The sequence below is a fragment of the Lingula anatina genome, chromosome 2 (assembly GCF_051362555.1).
Source record: "Lingula anatina isolate TDL-2025a chromosome 2, LinAna3.0, whole genome shotgun sequence".
Taxonomy (NCBI): Eukaryota; Metazoa; Brachiopoda; class Lingulata; order Lingulida; family Lingulidae; genus Lingula; species Lingula anatina.
The window spans coordinates 34,112,181-34,135,428 of record NC_141768.1 but is presented as its reverse complement, the minus strand read 5'-3'; the positions used below and the strand labels follow the sequence as shown (position 1 = coordinate 34,135,428).

General features: G+C 34.0%; 3 protein-coding genes across 4 annotated transcripts; all 3 read right to left on the bottom strand.

Moving 5' to 3' along the window:
* Nucleotides 1–1,794: 1,794 nt before the first annotated feature.
* LOC106178905 (uncharacterized) lies at nucleotides 1,795–8,330 on the bottom strand. Of its 2 annotated transcripts, XR_015333147.1 has the most exons (9): nucleotides 8,175–8,330; nucleotides 7,576–7,658; nucleotides 6,861–7,025; nucleotides 6,626–6,712; nucleotides 5,850–6,122; nucleotides 5,115–5,211; nucleotides 4,674–4,705; nucleotides 2,882–4,431; nucleotides 1,795–2,666 (listed from the first exon to the last, which is right to left on the bottom strand). XR_015333147.1 is itself a non-coding variant. In XM_087006344.1 (8 exons), exons 2-8 carry the CDS (start codon nucleotides 7,633–7,635, stop codon nucleotides 3,253–3,255), a joined length of 1,893 nt encoding a protein of 630 aa, XP_086862470.1. In that variant the 5' UTR covers nucleotides 7,636–7,658; nucleotides 8,175–8,330; the 3' UTR covers nucleotides 1,795–3,252. The 2 variants fall into 2 exon arrangements, 1 of the variants encoding a protein (XP_086862470.1); XM_087006344.1 differs by having other exon boundaries at nucleotides 1,795–4,431.
* A 144-nt stretch (nucleotides 8,331–8,474) lies between these two features.
* LOC106178904 (alpha-L-fucosidase-like) lies at nucleotides 8,475–14,947 on the bottom strand. The gene is made up of 8 exons (XM_013562269.2): nucleotides 14,527–14,947; nucleotides 13,617–13,723; nucleotides 13,319–13,449; nucleotides 12,665–12,795; nucleotides 12,052–12,152; nucleotides 11,252–11,384; nucleotides 10,973–11,143; nucleotides 8,475–10,645 (listed from the first exon to the last, which is right to left on the bottom strand). Exons 1-8 carry the CDS (start codon nucleotides 14,874–14,876, stop codon nucleotides 10,369–10,371), a joined length of 1,401 nt encoding a protein of 466 aa, XP_013417723.2. The 5' UTR covers nucleotides 14,877–14,947; the 3' UTR covers nucleotides 8,475–10,368.
* Nucleotides 14,948–15,588: 641 nt separating this feature from the next.
* On the bottom strand, nucleotides 15,589–22,531 carry LOC106178903 (alpha-L-fucosidase-like). The gene is made up of 8 exons (XM_087006354.1): nucleotides 22,007–22,531; nucleotides 21,254–21,360; nucleotides 20,944–21,074; nucleotides 20,480–20,610; nucleotides 19,905–20,005; nucleotides 18,433–18,565; nucleotides 17,876–18,046; nucleotides 15,589–17,497 (listed from the first exon to the last, which is right to left on the bottom strand). The coding sequence occupies exons 1-8, from the start codon at nucleotides 22,354–22,356 to the stop codon at nucleotides 17,221–17,223; spliced, it is 1,401 nt and encodes a 466-aa protein (XP_086862480.1). The 5' UTR covers nucleotides 22,357–22,531; the 3' UTR covers nucleotides 15,589–17,220.
* Nucleotides 22,532–23,248: the final 717 nt, after the last annotated feature.

Here is a 23,248-nt window from a genome sequence, read left to right as displayed (position 1 = left end):
GACATGAACAAAAACAAATGACCAGGAAGTTTAAATGAATAACTAACATCCGCTGCCAAAATAAGTTTAATTTCTGCCAACAATTCACAGGCACTCTCAATTGAAATATTTTGACCGAAGGTCGTTGGACCAGAAGGTCGTTTTTTAGCGTTAAAGCGTTTTGCCATAGCTGTTATTGGTAAGAATGATGTTCATTCACATATAATCTATTCACCATTAATGGGCAAAATCTTTGACCTGCTACAGTACTTAATTAATAAAAACCACTTCTTCGCCCTCATGTCTTAGCTCCTAGTACCCTCAGCTTAAAATCTTTTCTTCCTACAACACTTGATTTCACTACTTGACGTTACACAACACAATCATAATACAGGCCTCACAAACGGATTAGACGTTTGTGTACTCGAGCCTCAGATTTGTGAGCACGAATGTCCAAATTAAAGAGTCGAGCCACGAATTGAATAACCGAACGTAAAATTAATAGCCACGAGCACAAGGTTCCGACACGCAGCCGCTCTGACGCTGTCTTCGTGTCTACTAATTTTGCGTTGGGGTACTGGAGTTGTTAATTTGGACATTCGTGCTCCCAAATCTAAGGCAATTAATTGGTACTTGTAGCATACGGCAATTATCGTATATGAGGCCTGTGTACAGCCCCATTTTGCAACCATTTTTTTTCTAAGTCCATGAAACGGTTTGAAGAACGAAACAGGTAGGCTAGGATTGGAATGTGGATGGGTTTGCCTCGACTAGGAACAACTGGTGGATTACAATCTATGGAGATGATTTTATCACCGCCCATTTTAAGTAAAAAAAAAAATCTGGCAACTGCCTCAGTGTCACGTTTGTTATAAATCTGTACCAGTTGGATGTTGGAAGTTCCCAATTAATACAGCTGTTTAATAGGGAAAAATCTAGTAAAAAAAATTAATAATAATACAATTGCTAAATACCAGTAGAGCAAAGACTTGCTTATAAAAATAAATGTAGCATTGTAAAAACATTGCAAATACAAAGATCAATGTCATAAATTTATACAAAATCATTGCAACCAAAAATTGAAGTTGTAAAATATGAGTTTAAATAGAAATTAAAAAATTAACTTTGCGATAAAATTCAGTTCGAAATAAACAAAAAGTTATTTTTAAAAAATTGGGGAAAGTTTAACGGAATTTGTTTTCACACCTTAATTTATTTTAAAATCTGGTGGTTCAAAGATAATTCAACTTTTCCTTGTCATTCTTAATGTTTTGAACGAAGGAATTCCATAGCTCTAAGCGTTGGTTTTCTTAAGCGTCAAAGTCTACGTTTACCAGCTAGGCATCAACATAAGTTATATATATATATATAATTCTGAGTGCCCTTGACTTACTAGATTCTATTATTTTGCACAGTAGTGCACCCAGGGCCAATCAGGACAAGTTACTTGACAACACACTTAATGTCACGTTAATAGTTAACGGGAAATTTGAGCCTGTCAAGTTGGATCTTGATTAATTACCAGTGTTGCAGTTTGAATATAGTTGATATCAAAAGGTTTCATCCAAGATTTATTAAATTAGCAATTTCCAATAAATAAATAAATAAATAAATAAATAAATAATTTTTAAAAAATAAATTAAATAAACAAATAACCCAAGATCTCTAAAACTAGGGCATCTTTTGTAACACGACTACTGACAACAAACCAGCGTAGATATCGACTTGAATTTTTGTTTTTTTTTTTTTTTTTTTGCAAGAAACATTTTTCAATCTAATATTTTTGTTTTTATAATGCAATAAGAATGCTGAAAATTGTCTTCATCGGTTTTTTATTCACTGTGACAGATGCACACATACATGCCATTGTATTATTTGTAAAATTAGCACCTAAATCTTTATTTTAAAATATCCATAAAATAAATGTTTTTTTTAATTGAATACTTTTATTTTGTACATAAAAAGCGACAAAAACAAAATCAAATTTTGTTCTGTAATCTCAAATGAAAAACACTAAATAATTATTACAAACTAAATTTTTACATGGATAGATCCAGCATTCTGAAATTTATGTTGTACAAAACTTAGGTTACAATGTATAACACTTCAAAGATTTTCAATAAGGCAAGTATCATCACTTTAATAATCTCCATCCAAAGGATCAATTTACTCGAGTATTGATTCACAGACAGTGTATAATATTATATATAGAAGACTTAAATATCATGAAATGTAGGGCACCTTTCCAAAACCAGTAAATATTAACAGGAAATTAATCATGTTCACATTTGCATACACACTTGCTGAATAGCTATCAAATGTAATAAACAGGACTCTATGAAGTTTATCAAAAATATACACAAATGATTTCACCAAATCGACAAGATAGAGCAGTATTTCTCGACTATTCAAATGCAGGTGTGGCAGAGATTTTTTATCATACTAGTAAATATATTATGAGGAATTCCTTGTATTGCTTGTGACAAATGTCTATCTCTGAAGCATATCTAATGCAAATGAGATATGACAAGCCCAGCTTATTGCACAATTATTAGATAATTAAAACATGAGCAAAATGTACAGCATGTAATTACAATCACTAAATATGTGATGAAAAAGCTGTTTAAGATCTGAACAGTGTATGCATATGTAACACTCCTACTGTATATATAGATATACTGTAATTGCTTATACCCCCTTTACACTGGACGGCGTCCTTTCTGCGACCATGAAATTTGGCATCCCTGTGGTCTTAATAAGGAGGCAGGAGCATTGGTTTTGTATCAGAATGAATGCTTAATGATCGGCCAGTTGTCGGCGCGTAAAGTATTATAATTTTTTAACTTTCAAATGGGGCCGTACTGCTGGACACAGAAAGGACGCCGTCCAGTGTAAAGGGGACTTTACTTTAATAGATTAAGACAAGAACCTAAAACTGTCATTTCAATGAGTCTAATTAATATTTTACAGCAGAATGACAAGTAATTCTGTCATTACCGATTCTCATACATTACAAAGAACGTATACCTCTAAAATCAGCCATGCATATTTTTATCCAGCTAAAATTTTACATTTAATAACTACTGAGAAATATCTTAAATGCTTTAACAAACACATATCACACAGTTCAAGTATGTACATAATCAAGCACACATTGACGTGCATTGACAATAATTAACAGATTACAGATCTTCCAGGGGGGGGGGGGGGGTTAGAGTGGAGAGGGGGAGTGGCAGCCGTTGAATCCAACTTTCAAGATGTTTGATTTATTTGTTAAACAGCCTCTTTGCTGGTAGGGTATGCATTTTGAGATCGACTCTGAACCTGTGGAGTCATAAGAGCAGCTTTGGTAGCAGGGTAACCAGGGTTTGGGGCTGTATTTGCTAAATTATTTGAACCCAAGGCATCTTTTGATGTTGGATATGAATTATTTTGAGGAAAATTATTATCTTCATGATTTTCATTATCCCCAGTGCCACAATTTAATTTTACAGCATCTTTTGATGTTGGATAAGAATTGTTTTGAGCAACATTCTGATCTCCACGACTCTTGTCTCCTGCAGAACTGCAACTTAACTTCACAGCCTCTTTTGACGTAGGGTAAGAACTGTTTTGAGGCAATTCCTGATTTTTGCAACTTTTGTCATTTGAAGAACTGCAATTAGTTTTTTCAGCATCTCTAGATGTGGGATAAGGGGGATTTTGGCACGGGTTTTTACTTTCAACACTTTTGTAATCCACAGAACTAAAACTTAATTTTACAGCATCTTTTGATGTAGGGTAAGACCTATTTTGTGCTTTACCCTGATCTTCAAACCTGGTTTGATCTGGAAAGCCAGTCATCTGTAAATCATAATCTGACATCACAGCATCTTTTGAGCTGGGATAGGCAAGCATTTTTGGAACTGTTTCACTGTTAAATGAATCTTGAGATTCTTCTATGTCAGATTCACCCATGAAATTTTTGGATTCTGTTGATGCAAGACTGTAAGGAGATTTGAGCAGAGTTTTATCTCTGTCTTGGGAAGCATCAACTGACATGCCACTCTCTTTGCTTTTGTCATCAGTATACTGCACCTGCAAGTCACTTTTATCTTCTGTATGGTTCACAGATATAAACCGATCAGATACTGAGACAAGTTCTTTTGGCTCTGTATTTTCTTTCCTTGCTGTCTGAAGCACTTGCACGTCAGTTTTTGTTACAGGTTCTCCACTCTCAGCTAGGGCCACATTTTGAGAGTCATGACGTAAAAGAGTAAGACTGTCTTTCCCTTCACCTTCAACAGCTTCTTGAGGAGTCACTCCCGAGACTAATGTAGTTGCTCTGCCACTTGTAGAGACCTCTTGAGGAAAACCTGTGACTGGCTTATTAGATTCCTCAACTGGGAGATGAGGCTGCACAACATTTTTACCTTTAGTCCTGATGAGGCCTGCTTTGGACTTCTTAGAAACCTAATTTTTCAAGATGAAAGCTTAGTTAATTGTATAAAACATGCATCTCTATTATGCTTGAGAATTTTTCACTAGCCTCAAAAAAAGGTCTTTGTTCAACTAAATCATACAGCAGATATTGTGCACAAAATAAAACATTCAAATGGTTGTAAATACATTTACAATTTAAATTTAACTTCCTTTTCATATATCATCTTAAATCATGATCTTGACCTTAAACCATGCACCCATTTGGCACATACCTGGTTTGAAGATTTTTCCGCCCTAGCTGTGCCTAGTAGGGTTAAATAAATGCATGTTAAAAATAAAACTCCACTGATAATACTACAGAAAACAGTTCATAACTAAAAATTACAACAAAACACAAAGGCCGATGCCATAAATTATCCTACATTGTATCGATAATCACTGATTAGTTTCATGGAAAAGTCATTTTGGCATGAAATTCTGAAGTGTAACACATCCGTATGCCATTAACTACAACTATATGTTGACATTTTTCCAGTTTGACACATCACAATAAATTATATTTTTCTCTAAATTGTCATTGCTACCATTTATTCATTTCTAAATGAAAAAAAGGCATTATTTCTAAGTACATGTGGGATTTATGTAAACCATAGGTAAACAACTGCGTGTACATTTTGATCACTTAACAATGACTAAATGGCAACATTTTTCACCTGTTTCCTTGAAGGACCTCGATCTTCCTTCTTTCACTTCAATCTCAAGTTTAATCCTTTGAGCATACTCAGATCCTACACTGTGTGCTTTTGCTTTCTGATTAAAAAAACAAGCAAAAAACAATTCACAATCCATATTCATTGCATTTTTATATATTAGAGACAGTTCCCATACCTAGATCGATCTAGCAAGATCGACCCATCTCCAAAGGATTTCTTGCTAAATTTCATTCGGCTTAAGCAGCTCTAATGTCTGGCATGCTTACTGTAGCTGTTAGGGGGTATTAAACTATCGTTTAGCAGTTTCAATAGTCATGCCAGACATCTAAGGTGCTTAAGCCGAATGCAATTTAGCAAGAATCCCTCTGGAGATGGGTCGATCCCGCTAGATTGATCTAGGTATGGGAATGGGGTCTTAGACATCTTAAATTTGTACTGCAAATGCTGAGTAAAGAAATAAATTAATAGAAATACTACTTTGACTTGTGGTCATTATTCTTATTTAATGAACTATACATTTGACTGTAAAATATGTCATAATTTCAGCCAGAGTTTATCTAAAACCTACTCTTCATAAGTTGTGTATAGTATAACACTTGATTAAAAAAACATAAGTCATCAAAGATTTCCATTTATCACAAATATAAGACATTAAATAAACATACAAACAGAAAAAAATATTTTTTTTCCTGCAAAAAAATGTTAGATTTAAAAAAGCAACATTTACAGACTTACAGTTAACAGGTTTTGCTTGGGCTCCAGCCTATCAGTGGACAGGGGCACCAACTGGTCAAGGTCAGAGTCCCAAACCAGGCACTGTCGAAATAACACATCTGAGTATGGATGGTGGTGTTTCCTAGCAAAATCCCGTAGTTCCTGGAAATATCCTGGAGTATAGGCCCTGTGCATGTCACTGGCCTCCACCTGGGACACCTGAGGCTGTGACTTCGACTCATCCACTGCCTTGGAGAATTTCAAAGACAATGTGCCGGGAGTGGTGCGGCCAATCTAGAAAGTGAAAGCAAGCTATGACTCCATTCCAATACCTAGATTGATCTAGCAGGACTGACCCATCTGTTATGGGGTAATTAACTACTGTTTAGCAGCTTCAGCTAGACATCAGAGCCACTTATGCTGAATGCAATTTAGTGAGAGACCCCCCCCCCCCCCCCCCGGAGATTGGTCAATCCTGCTAGATTGATCTAAGTATTGGAACAGGGTTTATGTTGACTCTGTCAAACAGTCTATATAGATGGATTGATAGATAGATGGAAGAATGAATGAAAGACCAGGCATTCTTAAAACATGAACCACAACAATGTTGCAATCAACTATACATGGCCTAGGTCACATAAAATAAAGTGAGGTAATCTTGTGAGAAATTATAAGTATGAAAACACATGAATATAAGTGCACAGCTTGGAACCCTTAATGCATATACAGACAGCAAATTTCATTCCACAAAGTGTCAAAAAGTCAGTTACTAGTAATATTAATTGGCTACATTATACCTGATAATACATTTCTCCTTTCTTCAGTTCATCTCTTGGAGTTACAAAGTGAACAACTTGTTTTCCATTCTTCAGTACTGGAAACTTCTACCAAAGAAAATGAAAAATTCAAACTAATTTAAGACCAGTGCATATTAAAATGTAAAATACCCCCAACTATTAAAACAGGGAGAATTCTGCTCCAGTTTTATCATTATCTTTAAAAAAAACAGCTTAATAATAATAAGGAACTTACCAGAGCTTGCAAGGTTATCAATAAGCCTTCTGTTTTGTTCAAAAATTCTTCAAATCTTTCCTTGTGTCCGTGAAAGCTACTTTTGTAGATCTGGACTAATTCCCCTTCTTGACAAATGTCTTCAAAGCAGTTGCAGAACCGCTGTGTATAGTTATGAGCAAGGGCCTGGAATAACCACATTTAGCAAAGTTTAGAAACAAAATCCAGAAGTAGTAAATACTTCATCAATTTTTTGTAATATATGCAAATTGGGGATTAATATTTATTCATACATTATCAAGAATAAATATTGATACTTAGTACTTAGGATGGACGAGAACCGAGTACCAAAGGTAGCTTTCAGATGGACACCACCTGGAAAAAGAAAGAGAGGAAGCCCCAAGACCACCTGGCGCCAAACAGTGATGGCAGAACTGAGGGAGGGAGACCTTACACGGGGACAGGCCCAGCACGTAGCCAGAGACAGGGCCAAATGGAAAGAAGTGACTGTGGCCTTATGTCCCACACGGGACGAAGAGCATTGATGATGATGATGATACATTATCAAATTCAGACGCAGACCCCCCCCCCCCCCCCCGCCACAACACATACACATCCTAAAATACTTAGTTTGTTTAGCTAGCTTGGCCCAAAGACCAATGTTATAGGGATCTACACAATCACTGGCAAGTAAAAATTGCAAAATGTCATATCATAAATTATACATGTACCATACCTGTATCTCCTTGTCAATCTCTTCAGTTCCCATAGTTTTCTTGGAAGTTAGGGATGCCATGGTAGACTTTCACTAAGTGGCATCTGCAATAAAAATTAAATGAAAGGGCAAAATACTAGTACATGTAGTCATCAGTAGTGGATTTAGAGGGGTGTCAGGGGGTCCTGATCTCCCATTTGATTTATTAAAAAAATCACGCCACTGATTCAAGAATAACGAAAGCGGAGGTTATTTCACTTCCAAGTAAACCAACTCCATTATACCAGTATTACTTCCGAGTATAGTTTGTGTAGGCTATCATGTAACAATGTTATTATCATGTGTAACACGTTACTACTGGGGGGTATATTCTACCATATTTCTGAGTTATGACATTTGCTGAGCTAATAAAGCACGCTACGATCGATCTTACATCTTAGATGTTATCATTATCAATGTGGTAATAACATTTTCTGGTAGTGGTAGACCCAAGTCTACAAGCGTTTACCGTTCAACTGTTAACGCACGTCAGTGCGTCGTTCACCAACCACCAAAGGTCTGATAAGCCTGGATTTTAAGTGATAATTCTACATAGATATAAAGTAAATACATAAACTCACCACTATATACCATAACAGCAAGAGCTAGTAGTATGCACGCCCGTTTCGTTATGGAAATTCCAGTGAGTAATCGCCAATATCTCGCCAACATAATGTTGACCTACATAATTTTTGTTGGCACTGGTAGACTGTGAGGTGGTGACATCTAGCGGCTTGTCAAGTGGACTGCCTTTTGGGATATGTGTGTATAAAAGACTTAGATCAAATGTTTTAAATTCCTTAAGCCAAAATAACTTATTAAAGAACCGTTATTTGGTAATACAGAAACACAAACGGTATGAATAATTATTTTCACAAATGTATGTTTCAAAGCAAAGAGCATTTATTTTCCTTATTGTCAAATTAACAATTACAATATTGGTACTAAAGTCTGTTACATATTTTACCATGTATTGTTTCATGTACTCATATAATTACTTTAACCGAAATATTGCAAGTGAATCTAAAAAAATTCTACCAATCAATTGTCTAAAATTAATTCAAGAAAAAAGTTCCAATAAAAGGACATCTACATGTACGTATATTCAAATGGGTTAAATGGTTGGTAGGCTTACAAAGCTGTTTTGAAGTACTAGTACAAGAAAATTGCTGAAGATATCAGAATAACATCCTGGATAATTTTTGTATCAAAATCTGTGAATTGTTATTTTAAGAAATAACACATAACACAGTAATGTGTGACAAGCAAACAATTCTCAATACTCTTTAGTACACTTGAACATTTTAATATACCTTTTATCCCCTTTTAATACACCTGGTTAGATATTTACCAAAATATTAAAGATATAAGTCTAAAATGTGAATTACATAAAAAGAAAAATAAGTGAAATAATTTTTTGGAAACCACTTTTCAAAAATTATTGTTTTAATAGACATTACACAAAGCAAAACTGTTACACATATATAAACAACATAACAACATAAATTTACTTATGCAAAAAAAAAAAAAAAAAAAAAAAAAAAAAAAAAAAAAAAAAAATCCGCCAAGAAATTTTGTATAAAAATACTGTTCAGGAATGTTCACTTATGTTTGGTTAATTTTTGATATACACAACCTTTTGTAATTAATACATTATCACAAAATGGGTTGCAGAAACCTAAAATATATTATTCAGATAAGCTAACTGTAATTCTCAGAGATGCATTTCATCACAGAACATCACAGTCAAGGACACCGAAGGAATGTAAAATAAAGATTGCTTCCTACAAAAAATTGCACACATACCAATATTGCCTGCCATATGTGAAAATCATGTACCCAAGTAGAGATTTCATGAAAATATCAAAATAATATTCACCATAATAATCAGCAATTTATTTGTTCATCTTCTCTTATTATTATTATTATTTTTTATTATTATTATTTTTTTTTTTTGGTGGGGGGAGGGGGGCAGGGAGGGCAGATAGAGGAAGATCTACTTAGAAGTGCACACCTGAAAACATCCATACAAATATGATCAAGGCCCCTCACTGAAAGGTAAAATGTCGTGCCTCAAAGTTAAGTCCCTTAAAAGGTATATACTTTTTATCATCTTTACATAAAAGAAAAGAAAAATTTATTTCCCCAAATCCTACCAAAAATATGTAAGTAGTACACATTAGTACAATTCAAACTATACAAAAACATATTTTTAATTATAAATTTCTAATTTAAGTTAACATAATAAAAACATGAAGACATAATATGTAAAAAAAATAATAAAATGCACTTAATGTAACAAGTATTAAACAGCACAATGAGACTTACTGTAAATCTCAATTTTATATATATATATATATATATATATATATATATATATATATATATATATATATATATATATATATATATATATATATATATGCACATTAGTATAATCTGAACTACACAAAAAGATTGTCTTAATTATAAAAGTAATTGATAAATAAGTAAGATATCTAAAGTAAATTTAGAAAAAAAAACAGGCTTTTCCTATAATTTTTCAAATAACAAGTATTAATCAGGACAACCAAACTTAATGTAAATCTCAATTTTAGATATGCTCACAAAATGAAATAATCCCTGTCAAGTCCAAAAAATGGATTTAACTTTAACTCACATTTAGACTTATTTTGTTAAATGCAAAACTTAGTGGAACAGGGACTCTAACTCATGGATTGACCAATTTCCCGAGAAAAGTCCTAAATATATTTCTTCATGTGAGCTGTTACAAATTTAGAAGCCCACTTTTGAGGCAGCATTTTTCAGTCCTTCCATCTTGAACACCCAACCCCACTGACACGGCATTTCATAAAATGGAATCACGGGTATACGAATGGTTATTCCCTGCTGACCAATGCCCTTGAATCCAAAAGAGCCAGCATAACCCAGCATAGTGACCACTGTCCCAGAGGTGGGGATTGGGGCACCCAGAGTCAAAGTGTTGGTGGTAGGCCACTTCAGGACAATGGCATAAACTGCTGTACCATTCCCAGTTTTCTTTGAGGTATACCTGGAGGAAAAATAGTTATCAAAGATAAAATATTTGTATCTGGATTACTATTTGATTTACTCTGCAAAATGGTTTGGCATGACTTCCAAGGTTTTTGATTTTGTTACTGTTTATCACCTTTTAATAATCATGTATATCAGACAACTACATCAAAAATACACTAGTCATATAAAAGCATTGACATATGAGATAATAAATAAAATTGATAAAGCTGAAAATAGAAATTAAAAGAAAAACGTTTTTCCAAAGGCTTTGGATTCTAATGGACCACATTATTCTGTTAATTCAATCATTATATATATAAAAAAGTGGAAACTCCATTCTTACCACACATGCTTGGTAACAGTATCATTCTGATGGGACCATGGCTTTGTACTATAGATGGCTTCTCCATTCACTTTCAGCCACTCTCCCATCTGACGTAACTTTTGCTCAAATATTGGAACTATGGTGCCCCATGCAGTTGGTCCTACATTCACCAAGATGTTTCCACCACAACTGACAGAAAAAGAATTAAAACCATAAATATTGGAATAAGTTTGATTTTTTGGTGATGCCATTAAGATCTTTACCAGTTAAATCATTTTGAATAATGAAATGCCCTACCTCACAGTAGATGCTATCTCATATATCAGTTCCTCCATGGAGAGCAGGTCACTCAGTTTGACTGTGCGCCTATAAGCCCAGGCTACCCGGTCCAGTGTCATAGCATTCTCCCATTTGTGATTCTGAAGTTTACCTGTTAAAAAGGGAAAAATAATGATAGTCTACTTCTCTTCTTATGCACCAAATTTGATGTTATCAAAATGCTATTAAAAATTCAGACGCTGCTGCATAACCTTTTAAATGTCTCTTCTCAAGTGAAAAAAAATTCTTCACAAGTCTGCTGCTTTGAGATATGCTGAATAAATGTTCTGTCTGAAGAGAAAGCCTCCATAAAGGAACAATTATGTCTGATTAAAATTACATGAAAAAAAACTATGAATTTCCTTCAAATAATGAAAAAAAAATATATCACTTTTATTCCTTCTTTTTTTTGTGAGAATAATAGGTCTTTCAAAACATAACTGTATTCTTTCATTTCAGATTTTTTTCTTTTAAAATTGATTGACTGTGGTAACATACAGTATCTAACTTTTAAGAAAAATTTGGCTGTCCAACAACTTACACTCAAAAAATGAATTATATATGGATGATTCCAATATTGTAGATTGTATCTCATTTATGATTAAGTGCGAGAAATTTACATTTAGAATAAAGCATGATCCCCTAAGGTGTCTACCTAGTATAGCTGCATTAACATGAGGATTCTGTTCATCACAATGCTTCACATATTAACCAAAACAAAATTCTAAAACAAATCAGGCTCAGAGTAAAGAACTTAAATATGTGTGCTGTTTGTTTACCAGGGTTGTATCTATCAGCACAAGTGTAATATCCTCCATGATGGCACATTATTCCATTATTCCCCCAGCGATCATTGGTTACCACGTAATCTTTCACTGGACTAAAAAAGGTAAAAAATGCCTTTACATTTAATGGAGAAAAAAAAACATGTTACATTTCATTAATCATACGCATACATTAATAATGAATATAAATGATAGAAACTAAGGTCTCTTTTGATGCCCAATATATGTTTGCTTGCCTCAGTCTCTAGTCTTATCTTGAATTTGTTTCAGTCATATTAACAGTTACGTTTACTCTCAAATTTTTTAGCCAAGTCAAGGTTGAAGCATTGATAAAAAGTACAATTTCAATAAAAATCCATTAATTGCCAGTAAATTATCTTGATTATATTAGAAATATATAATTATTCTTAGTAATTATAAGATCATCACATAAGCTAACTCTCTAAACCAAATATTGATGGATAATGCACCCACCATTCATTACATTTTATATACATTGAAAATTTTTCCAATTACATTACATTTTTTAAATTATTTAAAAACAATATCATGTTTCCATCATGTTTGTCTGGGTATATATGTATCTTATTTGGATTTAAGTACAAACCTTTCATTGTAGAGCCAAGCCAGAAACTTAGTAGAGTTCCAGTACCAATCGGGTCCAGCATCTCCATCAGACCACAGAATCTCTGGCTTATAATTGTTCACTAGCTCATACAGCTCAGGCCAGGCTTTTGCCTATTGAATAGATTATTTAAAATTTTCATTATTATTGAAATTGATATTGTTATTAGAAAAAAAACTGAAAACCTCAAAAATAATAAATATTAAAAATATTTAAATAAAAATATTAAAGTTAGTTCTAAAATAAAATCAACTCAATAGTTGTTGCAGTTACAATGTGAGCTAGAAAAGTACTTCATCTAACTTTTTTGAAGGTAAAAATATCATTCAATTGTCTTAGGTATAGTCATGCATATAATTTGAAACAAATCATTATGCGGAGCTTCAAAGTTCAATTCCAGTAATAGTAAAATTCCCCTGTAGATTTTGAAAATGGAGTTAACACAGAACCCTAATGCATGAAGCAAAGCATGAGACCTACCAGTAAAAGGTAAAAACAACACTCAATTGTGTAGGTTTAGTTATGCACAGTATTTGTCATCAAAGAACAATAATTTTCTGTTGACCTTCAAAGTTCAATTCCTTTAGCAGAAATCTGCCACAGATTTTGAAAATGCAACCAAAGCAAAACACTTACCGGTGGGTACAATTGTGTCTTAAAATTGTTGCTCTTGTCGGTCACATACAAGGGATCAAACCAGGCAAACAGGGAATGATAGAGGCCAAAGTGCAAGCTAGTCTTATTTCTGATTGCAGTGGCAAGCTCTCCTATAAGTATGGAAAATACTAATAATAGGATATGTTCAATATACAGAAAGATTCATTTGGTAAAATTAAAGAACTCAATTGTTCTTTAAAATAAAAGGATAAGAGGTTAATTTTATGAATAAAAAAACTTTCAAAGTAATTGATCAAATGTCATATATCTTGCATACCAATTAAATCTCTTTTGGGTCCAACCTGCATAGCATTCCAGTTGAAGGATACCTTAGAAGGCCACAGAGTAAACCCTTCATGATGTTTTGTAGTTATCACAAAGTATCTGAAATCAGAATGTAATAATGAATAAAATTGTAATTCAAGGTGTTCCCCTCAAGAGTTTTCCTTTTTTCGAGTTTTAAACAGGAGATTCGCATTGTGGGAAACCACCCTAAGACCATCCCGGGCCCCACATTACATAAAATGACCCTTAATAATAAAACCCCAGGGTTTGGGCACAATGGGCTCACATCTTTGGATAATGCAATCTGTAATACTGCTACAGAGATTCCCAGGTTCCATGTCTTAAACTCTGCACACGGAAAAGAATGAAACAACTCCATGTTGTAACTTCAACAGAATATATTTTGCTACACTAAAAGTTACATGATACAAGTATGACTTCTCTCTCCTCCATCTCCTCTCTACCTATTCCTCCTCTAGATTTAAGTTTACAGATTTTTACATGTAGTTGAGAACAATATATGTTATCAGTAAGTACTGTGGTAACATGTGGGAAATTTTATAACTAATGAAGATTTTCTAATTGTGCCACAATTTTTTTCTTTGGATGCATAACATGTAACTTAATTCAGCTCACAGTTGTAATTTTATTTAAAAAGATGCCTCTAGCTGCATCAAATATTATGATAAAATGGCATGTTAACCCAGTTTTGGTGAGCAAGGATTTTTTTTTTCTTTGGGGGGGGGGGGGGGGGGGGTCATATACGACTAATCAACTTTAGTTGAAGACACTTACCCCTCTACCTAAGATACACTGTACACAGCAACACAGTGTGACACAATGCAATAAACTAGAAAAAATTGAGTCCAATCTAAAGGTCAATAGGTAGACTAGGAACTTACTTTGCTCCAGAGGCTTCAATTATCTCTGCCCATTCATCGGGATTGAAAAACTCCGCCTTGAATTCCGGAGCAAAGTCAGCATACGTGAACCCCGGCCTGTAATTTTTTGTCATATAATCTACATACGGCTTCACATGATCCCTCTGCCAAAAAGCCCATAGCCATGCCGTCTCGCCAAAACTAGGGACAGAATACACTCCCCATGTCATGAACACGCCGACTTTCGCTTCATCGTACCAAGCTGGCAATGGTCTGGAGTCTATAGACGACCAGTTAGGTTGATACTGACATTCGCATATGTACGCTGATACAATTAAAGTGAAACAAAGCAGGGCTGTGGTCGTTTTCATTGTAGAATTTCTCTGCGGCGATATTGTGTAACTTTGGTCTTGTTTGCTTCTACAACTGTACTTACTAGACACCGATATTTTAATACTTAAACTGTTGTTTACAAGACAGGCCTCATGGAAAGTATGAACGTGCCGCACTTTTATCTTTTGGGTTATCTACAGTGTGTATGCATTTAATTTGTGCACCCTACAAATGTACATAAATATCACAGAATGGCGTAAATCCCTGAAAATAAACTGAACTTCAAAATAAATAATGGTTATATTTCAAGTCCAAGCTAGGAGTAGGGCATATCTTTTATTAAGTGAAATGTAAGCCAAAAGAATATTTAAAATTTTAATTTTACTGAATGTTTTCAGTTGATGAAAGTCCTACTTCTTATGACTTAAGATATTTAAACTGTTCTCGTACATGTAACAGCATCAAATGTAGACACTGTCATTTGGAACTGCATATACATATATTTGGTAGTTATTGCTTTGCTAATCAGTAGGCTACGTTTTAAAGTACTAGAAAATTGCTGAAGATGTCAGAATTACAACCTGGGGGTTTTTGTATTAAAACCTCTGAATTGAATCTTTAAGAAAAAACAAGTAAAAAAGTAATATGTGACAGGTCACAACACATAGGATAGGAATGGAAATGATAGGAAACTCCTTTCAAATTGATGAGCATATACATAAGTTTAACAATAAAATTCCACACTATATATTAAACATTTTAAATATGCTTTATTCCATTTTAATATGCCTGGTTAAATATTTAGCAAAATATTTGAAATATAACTCTAAAATATGAATTATAGAATAAGCAAAATATATGAAACCCTTGTTTGGAAACAACGTTTCAAAAATAATTGATTTAATAATACAAATTGCACAAAGCAAAAATGTATATTACACATAACCCTCACCCAATGTAAAAAATGTAGATATAAATGTGTGTGCATACTTATATGCATATACATATGCAAAAATTTGTGCAACAAAAAATTTTGTATAAAAAATGACAGGAATGTTCATTTTAGTAGGATTCATTCATGTGAAACTTTTTCATTTTCTTATCTAAATTGAAGCTATGCCTTACAGAGCTTGTCTTTGGGGTGATACAGAACGTGTTCTAGAGTTTCGTGTGGTCGAAAACAAACATTTACTCCGTATTTGGCATAGATACATTTCTGTTGTTGTTCAGCTTTCACCTTCATGTATGGAATCACTATTGGCTTTAGACTTATCTTCTTTTCTTTACACCTTATTGGATGTTGACTCATTTTCAAAACCTGTTCACCACTTAATTAATGGCCAATTCTGGATATTTACACCTCTTAAAAGCCTAATTTATATGGTACAACTCAACTTCCAGGCCAATGGGGTTTGTTGAGACACTTGGCTCCATGGTGCAGGATCCTGACAACACTAAGGATCTGATTAAGGACTGAGACATTAGTAAATAGAGCTCAGTATCATAGAAACACACCGAAGAATTCAAAAGGTTACCGAGTAACGGAAAGCTCTGTAAGCTACAACTTCAATTTAGTGTAGAAAATGAAAAGTTTAATCTAATGAATTTTCTTCAGATTATCAAAATTCATTATGATTGGTTTATTTTCTATATTCACAATTTTTAATTAATAATAAATTATCCCAACCTGGTCTCAGCATCCTTGAGTATATTACTCAGATAACCTAACCGTAATCCTATCAGACACATAAATTAGAGTGCATCAAAGTCAAGGTCACCGAAGGAGTGTCAAAGTTAAGATTGGTTCCTCCAAAAAATGAATTGCACACATACCAAAAATTATAATAAAATATTGCATGGAGAGGGGGGTGACAGAGAAAGATCTAAACGCAAACCTGAAAACATCCTTCAAAATGAGATCAAGGCCCTCTTTGGAAAGATCGAAATACCATGCCTCATAGATAAGTCACTTTTTTAAACTTAAAAAAAAAAGTATTTACTTTTTGTCATCTTTACACAAAAGACAATAAAAAACCTATTATAAGAGTAAAGAACAAACAGTTAAGAAACTTCAAGTGAAATTAAAAAAAAAATATATATATATACTAATAAAAAAAAACAGGCATTTCAAATAATTTTTCAAATTAACAAATATGAATCAGCACAACCATACTTACTGTAAATCTCAATTTAAGATATATTCATCTATTGAAATAATCTCTGTAATGTCCAAAATATGAATTTCAATTTAACTCAAATTTAGACTTATTATGCTCAATGCTAAACTTAGTTCAACAGGGACTATACAACATGTATTTCATGACTTGACCAATTTCCAAAGAGAATTCCTAAATATACTTCTTCATGTGAGCTGTTACAAATTCAGAAGCCCACTTTTGAGGCAGCATTTTTCAGTCCTTCCAGCTTGAACACCCAGCCCCACTGACACGGCATTTCATAAAATGGAATCACGGGTATACGAATGGTTATTCCCTGCTGACCAATGTCCTTGAATCCAAAAGAACCAGCATAACCCAGCATAGTGACCACTGTCCCAGAGGTGGGGATCGGAGCACCAAGAGTCAAAATGTTGGTGGTCGGCCACTTCAGGACAATGGCATAAACTGCTGTACCATTCCCAGTTTTCTTTGAGGTATACCTAATGGAAAAATAGTTTTCAGAGATAAAATATTCATGTAATATTAAGGAGTACTATTTGAATTACTCTGTAAAGCAAGCCTTGAAAAAGCATTCAAAGTTTGTCAATTTGTGTACAGAATCATTTGTCATTTTGGGACTGTTTGCCAAAATTTAATAATCATACATCAGGTAACAACATCAAAACTGCACTAGTCATGTAAAAGTATTGACACAAGAGATGATAAATAAGAAAATGTATTAAGCTGAATCTGGAAACTAAGAAAAAAAATGTTTGTTTTACAAAACATTAAAATGTTCATATTTTCAGATTTTGCATTCAAATGGACAATCTTTTTATTTCATCATTAATAATATTAAATGTGATTCCATTTTTTACCACACATGCTTGGTAACAGTATCATTCTGATGGGACCATGGCTTTGTACTATAGATGGCTTCTCCATTCACTTTCAGCCACTCTCCCATCTGACGTAACTTTTGCTCAAATATTGGAACTATGGTGCCCCATGCAGTTGGTCCCACATTCACCAAGATATTTCCACCACAACTGACAGAAAAAGAATTAAAACCATAAATACTGGAGTAAGTTTTTTTTTTTTTTTTTTTTTTTGTGATGTCATAAAGACCTAAACCAGTTAAAGCATTCTGAAGAGATAAATGCCATAAGGCCTACAGCCTACGATTCTAGGACAACACCCTCCTTTCCAGGAAAGAAAATACACTGCTTTAAAATCAATATATATCTTGAAAACTTTACTGAATATAAGAAGGAAGACACAAAAAAAAAAAAAAAAAAAAAAAATCGAAAGTATTTGCTATCATGAAGCTCACTTAAACAGCTTAGACAAACCTAAGAGGTAATGTTAAATGTTTAGTTGCTATACATGAGGGAGGGGGGGGGTTGTCTGTGGGGAAATGGTTCTGATACCCTACCTAACAGTAGATGCTATTTGATATATCAACTCCTCCATGGGCATCAAGTCACTCAGTTTGACCGTGCGTCTATATCCCCAGGCTACCCGGTCCAGTGTCATAGCATTCTCCCATTTGTGATTCTGAAGTTTACCTGATAGAAAATGAAAAATAATTTTACATCTTTTCTTATGCACCAAGTTTTATGTTATCAAAAAATTCAGCTGTTGCTGTTTACCTGTAAGACAGGGAAAAAAATTATATTTCTTTTCTTATTCACCTTAAAGTTTGATGTTATCTAAGTGCTAGGGGAAGTTAGAAGTTGCCCTATAACCTTTGTAATGTCTTTTCTCACGTGAAAAAATCTTTAGAAGTCTGTTGCTTTGAGATTTGCTGAATAAATTGTGTCGAGTCTTAAGAAACTGCCTCCAATTAGGAAAAATTAAGTCTGATTAACATTTCATGAATTAGTAATAAATTTCCTTCAAGTAATGAAGGGAAAAACTACTCTTTTAACATCATTCTTTTTCCTTTTTCTTTACTTTCTTTTAAGAAATGACTGATGTCTTTAAACATGTTATTTTAGTTCTTAATTTAAGAGCGCATTCTCAACGAATTAAGCCAGGCTTTACAAAGCCGGTGACCCAAAAATGGCGGACGTACATGAAAGAAAAACCGCCTAATCTTTTAATAGTCTAACCGCCTCTCACACGCCTCCCCACACGTCGTCCCTGCGGGGTACAGTAATTAAATCTCGGCTCCGAACATTAATATTTCCGTGAATATCTCTGGTGATATTATCTCCTTAGATAGTCGATTCATTGCTGCTCTACGGGCCAAATTATTCCTTTTTCGTCTCTGTTTTCAAAGATAATAGAACAGAAGAGCTTTTTTCCTTCGATCGCCTTAAGCCGCCATGCCTTCTTCACCACGAGTTTAACTGATGAGCATGCGCACTTAATATTTCTCAGGTAGCTTCCGCATGGCGAACGGAGCCGAGATTTAATTACTGTACCCCGCAGGGACGACGTGTGGGGAGGCGGAGAGACTATTAAAAGATTTGGCGGTTTTTCTTTCATGTACGTCCGCCATTTTTAGGTCACCGGCTTTGTAAAGCCTGGCTTAGTTCGTTGAGAATGCGCTCTTAGACAGTTTTTTTTTACTTTAAAGTCAAATGATTTTGTTAAATACATAACTGTTATACAAAAAAATTGGCAGTCAACCAACTCGAACAAAAAAAAGTTGAATAATTCATGACTGATTCTTATACTGTAGATTACATCTTATCTTTTTTTAAGTTTTATGTCAGAGAAATTTACATTTAGACTAAAAATTTGATCCTTTCAGGTGGTTACTTATTATAATAGCTGCATTGATAAAGAGGTTTTTACCAAGTATACATGTACATAACAGTAAACATATTAAACAAAACAAAATACTAAAACAAATCAGGCTCAAGTCACTGAACTAGTATATGTGATCTACTTGTTTACCAGGGTTGTATCTATCAGCACAAGTGTAATATCCTCCATGGTGGCACATTATTCCATTATTTCCCCAGCGATCATTGGTCACTACGTAATCTTTCACAGGACTAAAAAGAGAGAAAAAAATGCCTTAACATCTAATTGATAAATACACCGATTCTAAAAACTATGGCCACTCTGAATTCCCAATAGCATGGGCCTTTCACATAAATGTAATTTTTTTTAAAAAAACAGAGTATCAGCACCTACAGATCTACACTTGTTAGCTTCAGTCCACAGTCTTTTTTTTCTAATTTGTTTCAAATTTACAGTATTTTTTTCTGAAAATTTTGAGCCAAATCCAGGCTGAAGCATTAAATAGTATAACAATTTAATGTAATTTTTCTATTTATTACATGTTTGTAAATTATCTTGAGCCATATGAATATTATATAAATATATATACCGGTAATACATGTATGTGTGCTCATGCATGCACACATGAGTGAGCTCACCACACCTGTCATACATATATGCATGAATAAAACCAAGGATACAGGTGGATGTCTGGATATGTCTTCTATTTGGATTCAAGTACAAACCTTTCATTGTAGAGCCAAGCCAGAAACTGGGTAGAGTTCCAGTACCAATCAGGTCCAGCATCTCCATCAGACCACAGAATCTCTGGCTTATAATTGTTCACTAGCTCATACAGCTCAGGCCAGGCTTTTGCCTGTTGAATAGATTGTTTGTTATTGTCATTATGATATTCAAAATGAAAGTGATGTTGATAAAAGATGAAAACTTCAAAAACCTTATTAACTAGAATAAAATAACCTCAACCGTTGTTAAGGCTATCATGTGAGAAAAGAACTTATTTCAACAATTAAAAGATAAAAAAAACCTTCAATTGTGTAGGTTTAGCTATGCACACTTTTTGTCATCGAAAGAACAATAATTTTCTGTTGACCTTCAAAGTTCAATTCTTTTCATAGAAATCTGCTGCAGATTTTGAAAATGCAGTTAAAATTCAGCCTTAATGAAGCAACCAAAGCAAAACACTTACCGGTGGGTACAATTGTGTCTTGAAATTGTTGCTCTTGTCTGTCACATACAAAGGATCAAACCACGCAAACAGGGAATGATAGAGGCCAAAGTGCAAGCTAGTCTTATTTCTGATTGCAGTGGCAAGCTCTCCTATTATATAAGAAGAATGACATTGAAAAATAGTAATAATTTGATATGTTCAAAATATAGAGATTCATTTGGTAAAATCAAAAACCTCTGAGCTGTTCTTTAAAAGAAAAAGGGGTGAATTTTTTGTGTTTAATATTAATCATGACAATGTAACTGATCAAATATCATGTCTTGCATACCAATTAAATCTCTTTTGGGTCCAACCTGCATAGCATTCCAGTTGAAGGATACCTTAGAAGGCCACAGAGTAAACCCTTCATGATGTTTAGTAGTTATCACAAAGTATCTGGAATAAGAATTTTGCCATTATAAATAAAACTGGTATTCACGATGCTCCCCTCAACTGTTTGCCTTCTATCCTTGTTTTTCAATTTGTAAAGGAAATCCCCTATTATGCATTCCAATTAGGTTTTAATCCTAAATAAACAACTTTTCTGTCCAATTTCACAAATCTTAAAAAAATTCAATTTATACCTCCAGTATATATACCAGTATATAAAATTTGCCGATAATAAGTAAATATTGCAAGTCTCTCCTGATAATAATAGCACATGCATAATTTGTAAATATTCATTTGGTTGTATTATGAAAACATTGATTTAGTAGTTAAGTAGTTTTTTTCTGTGCATTATCAGGCCTACCCAACTACTAGTACCATACTCAACATCAAATGATCCTTAATTCACCGGTAGATCAGACCACAAGTTACCTTTTTTCAATGTGTGCATTATCCTTCTTTCAATCAAAATTATTTAAGAGAATACTTAACAAGCCATATAACAAACGATTAAGAGATGTTCATTTTCATTCCAATTTTAATTGTTGTTCATTTATCTTATAATGCAAAGAATATTGTCAATACTACCTTATCTGACGACAAAAGCTAACTTCATGTAGCACTCTACCAATCGACACCAGTCGAAAGAACTTACTTTGCGCCCGAGGCTTCCAGTATCTTTGCCCATTCATCGGGGTTGAAAAACTCCGCCTTGAATTCCGGAGCAAAGTCAGCATACGTGAACCCCGGCCTGTAGTTTTTTGTCATATAATCTACATACGGCTTCACATGATCCCTCTGCCAAAAAGCCCACAGCCATGCCGTCTCGCCAAAACTAGGAACAGAAAACACTCCCCAGTGCATGAAGACACCGACTTTCGCTTCATCGTACCAAGCTGGCAATGGCCTCGAGTCTATAGACGACCAGTTAGGTTGATACTTGCATTCGCTTATGCATGCTGATAAAACTACAGTAAAACAAAGCAAGACTCTGCTCGTCCTCATTTGTAGAAGTTCTCCTCGGCGATACTGTAAAGACAGATTATAAAACTTAGCTTTGTTTTCTTCTAAGTGTACTTACTAGACACCGATATTAACTATATTCCCTGCAAGGCACGTCTTGTGTAAAGAAAAGTAAAGCACGTACTGTCACTATCGTGTGCTTTATCTTCGTGTGGGTATATATTATATTACATTATATAGTCTCTATTATATAGGTCACTATAGAGACTATGCAGACTGCTATAAGCCAGTCAATGCAAATTTAGAAACCGCTGTTGCACTCTGTGACAGTGCATGGTGCCCTACTTATACTGTATTTAAGTTTTTCAAACACTTGACGCATTTTTAACCATTTTATATCAGTATTTTTCAATTCACAGAGGAGCAACTAATAATAATGTTCTCACAATATCGTGTCTTGCCAAGGACGACAAAATACATAGTGTCTTGAATTTTTCCCTTAGGGTGTATTTCAGATTTTATCAGCGAAAAGACAGTGAAATAAATGCTTTCGTCTGCTTGTCATTTTCTGGCCAAAATAGGGCATTATTGTTTCTCATTTCTGGGGTAATGTCAACTAGATCAGAGAAAATTTTGCTTCTGGTTTGCATATTGAAAATTTTAACCGCTCTAGTTTGTCACATAAACAGTTTGCCTACTTTGTTGTACAACACATTTTTGTTAACAGAGCTTCCTTATTATTTTTTTTAACTGAAGAGCCATGCAGTTCCATCCTCTTAAATTTTATTAATTTGTGACTGGATAAGAGATCATTGCTTAGAACCAAAATAAACATCATAGCTTGTTACAAGTATGAAATGATACAATGACCTTACTGGATTAGTTCAGCATGTGTAAGCTAACAATTGCATTGTGCTTTTACACATGTAGATGT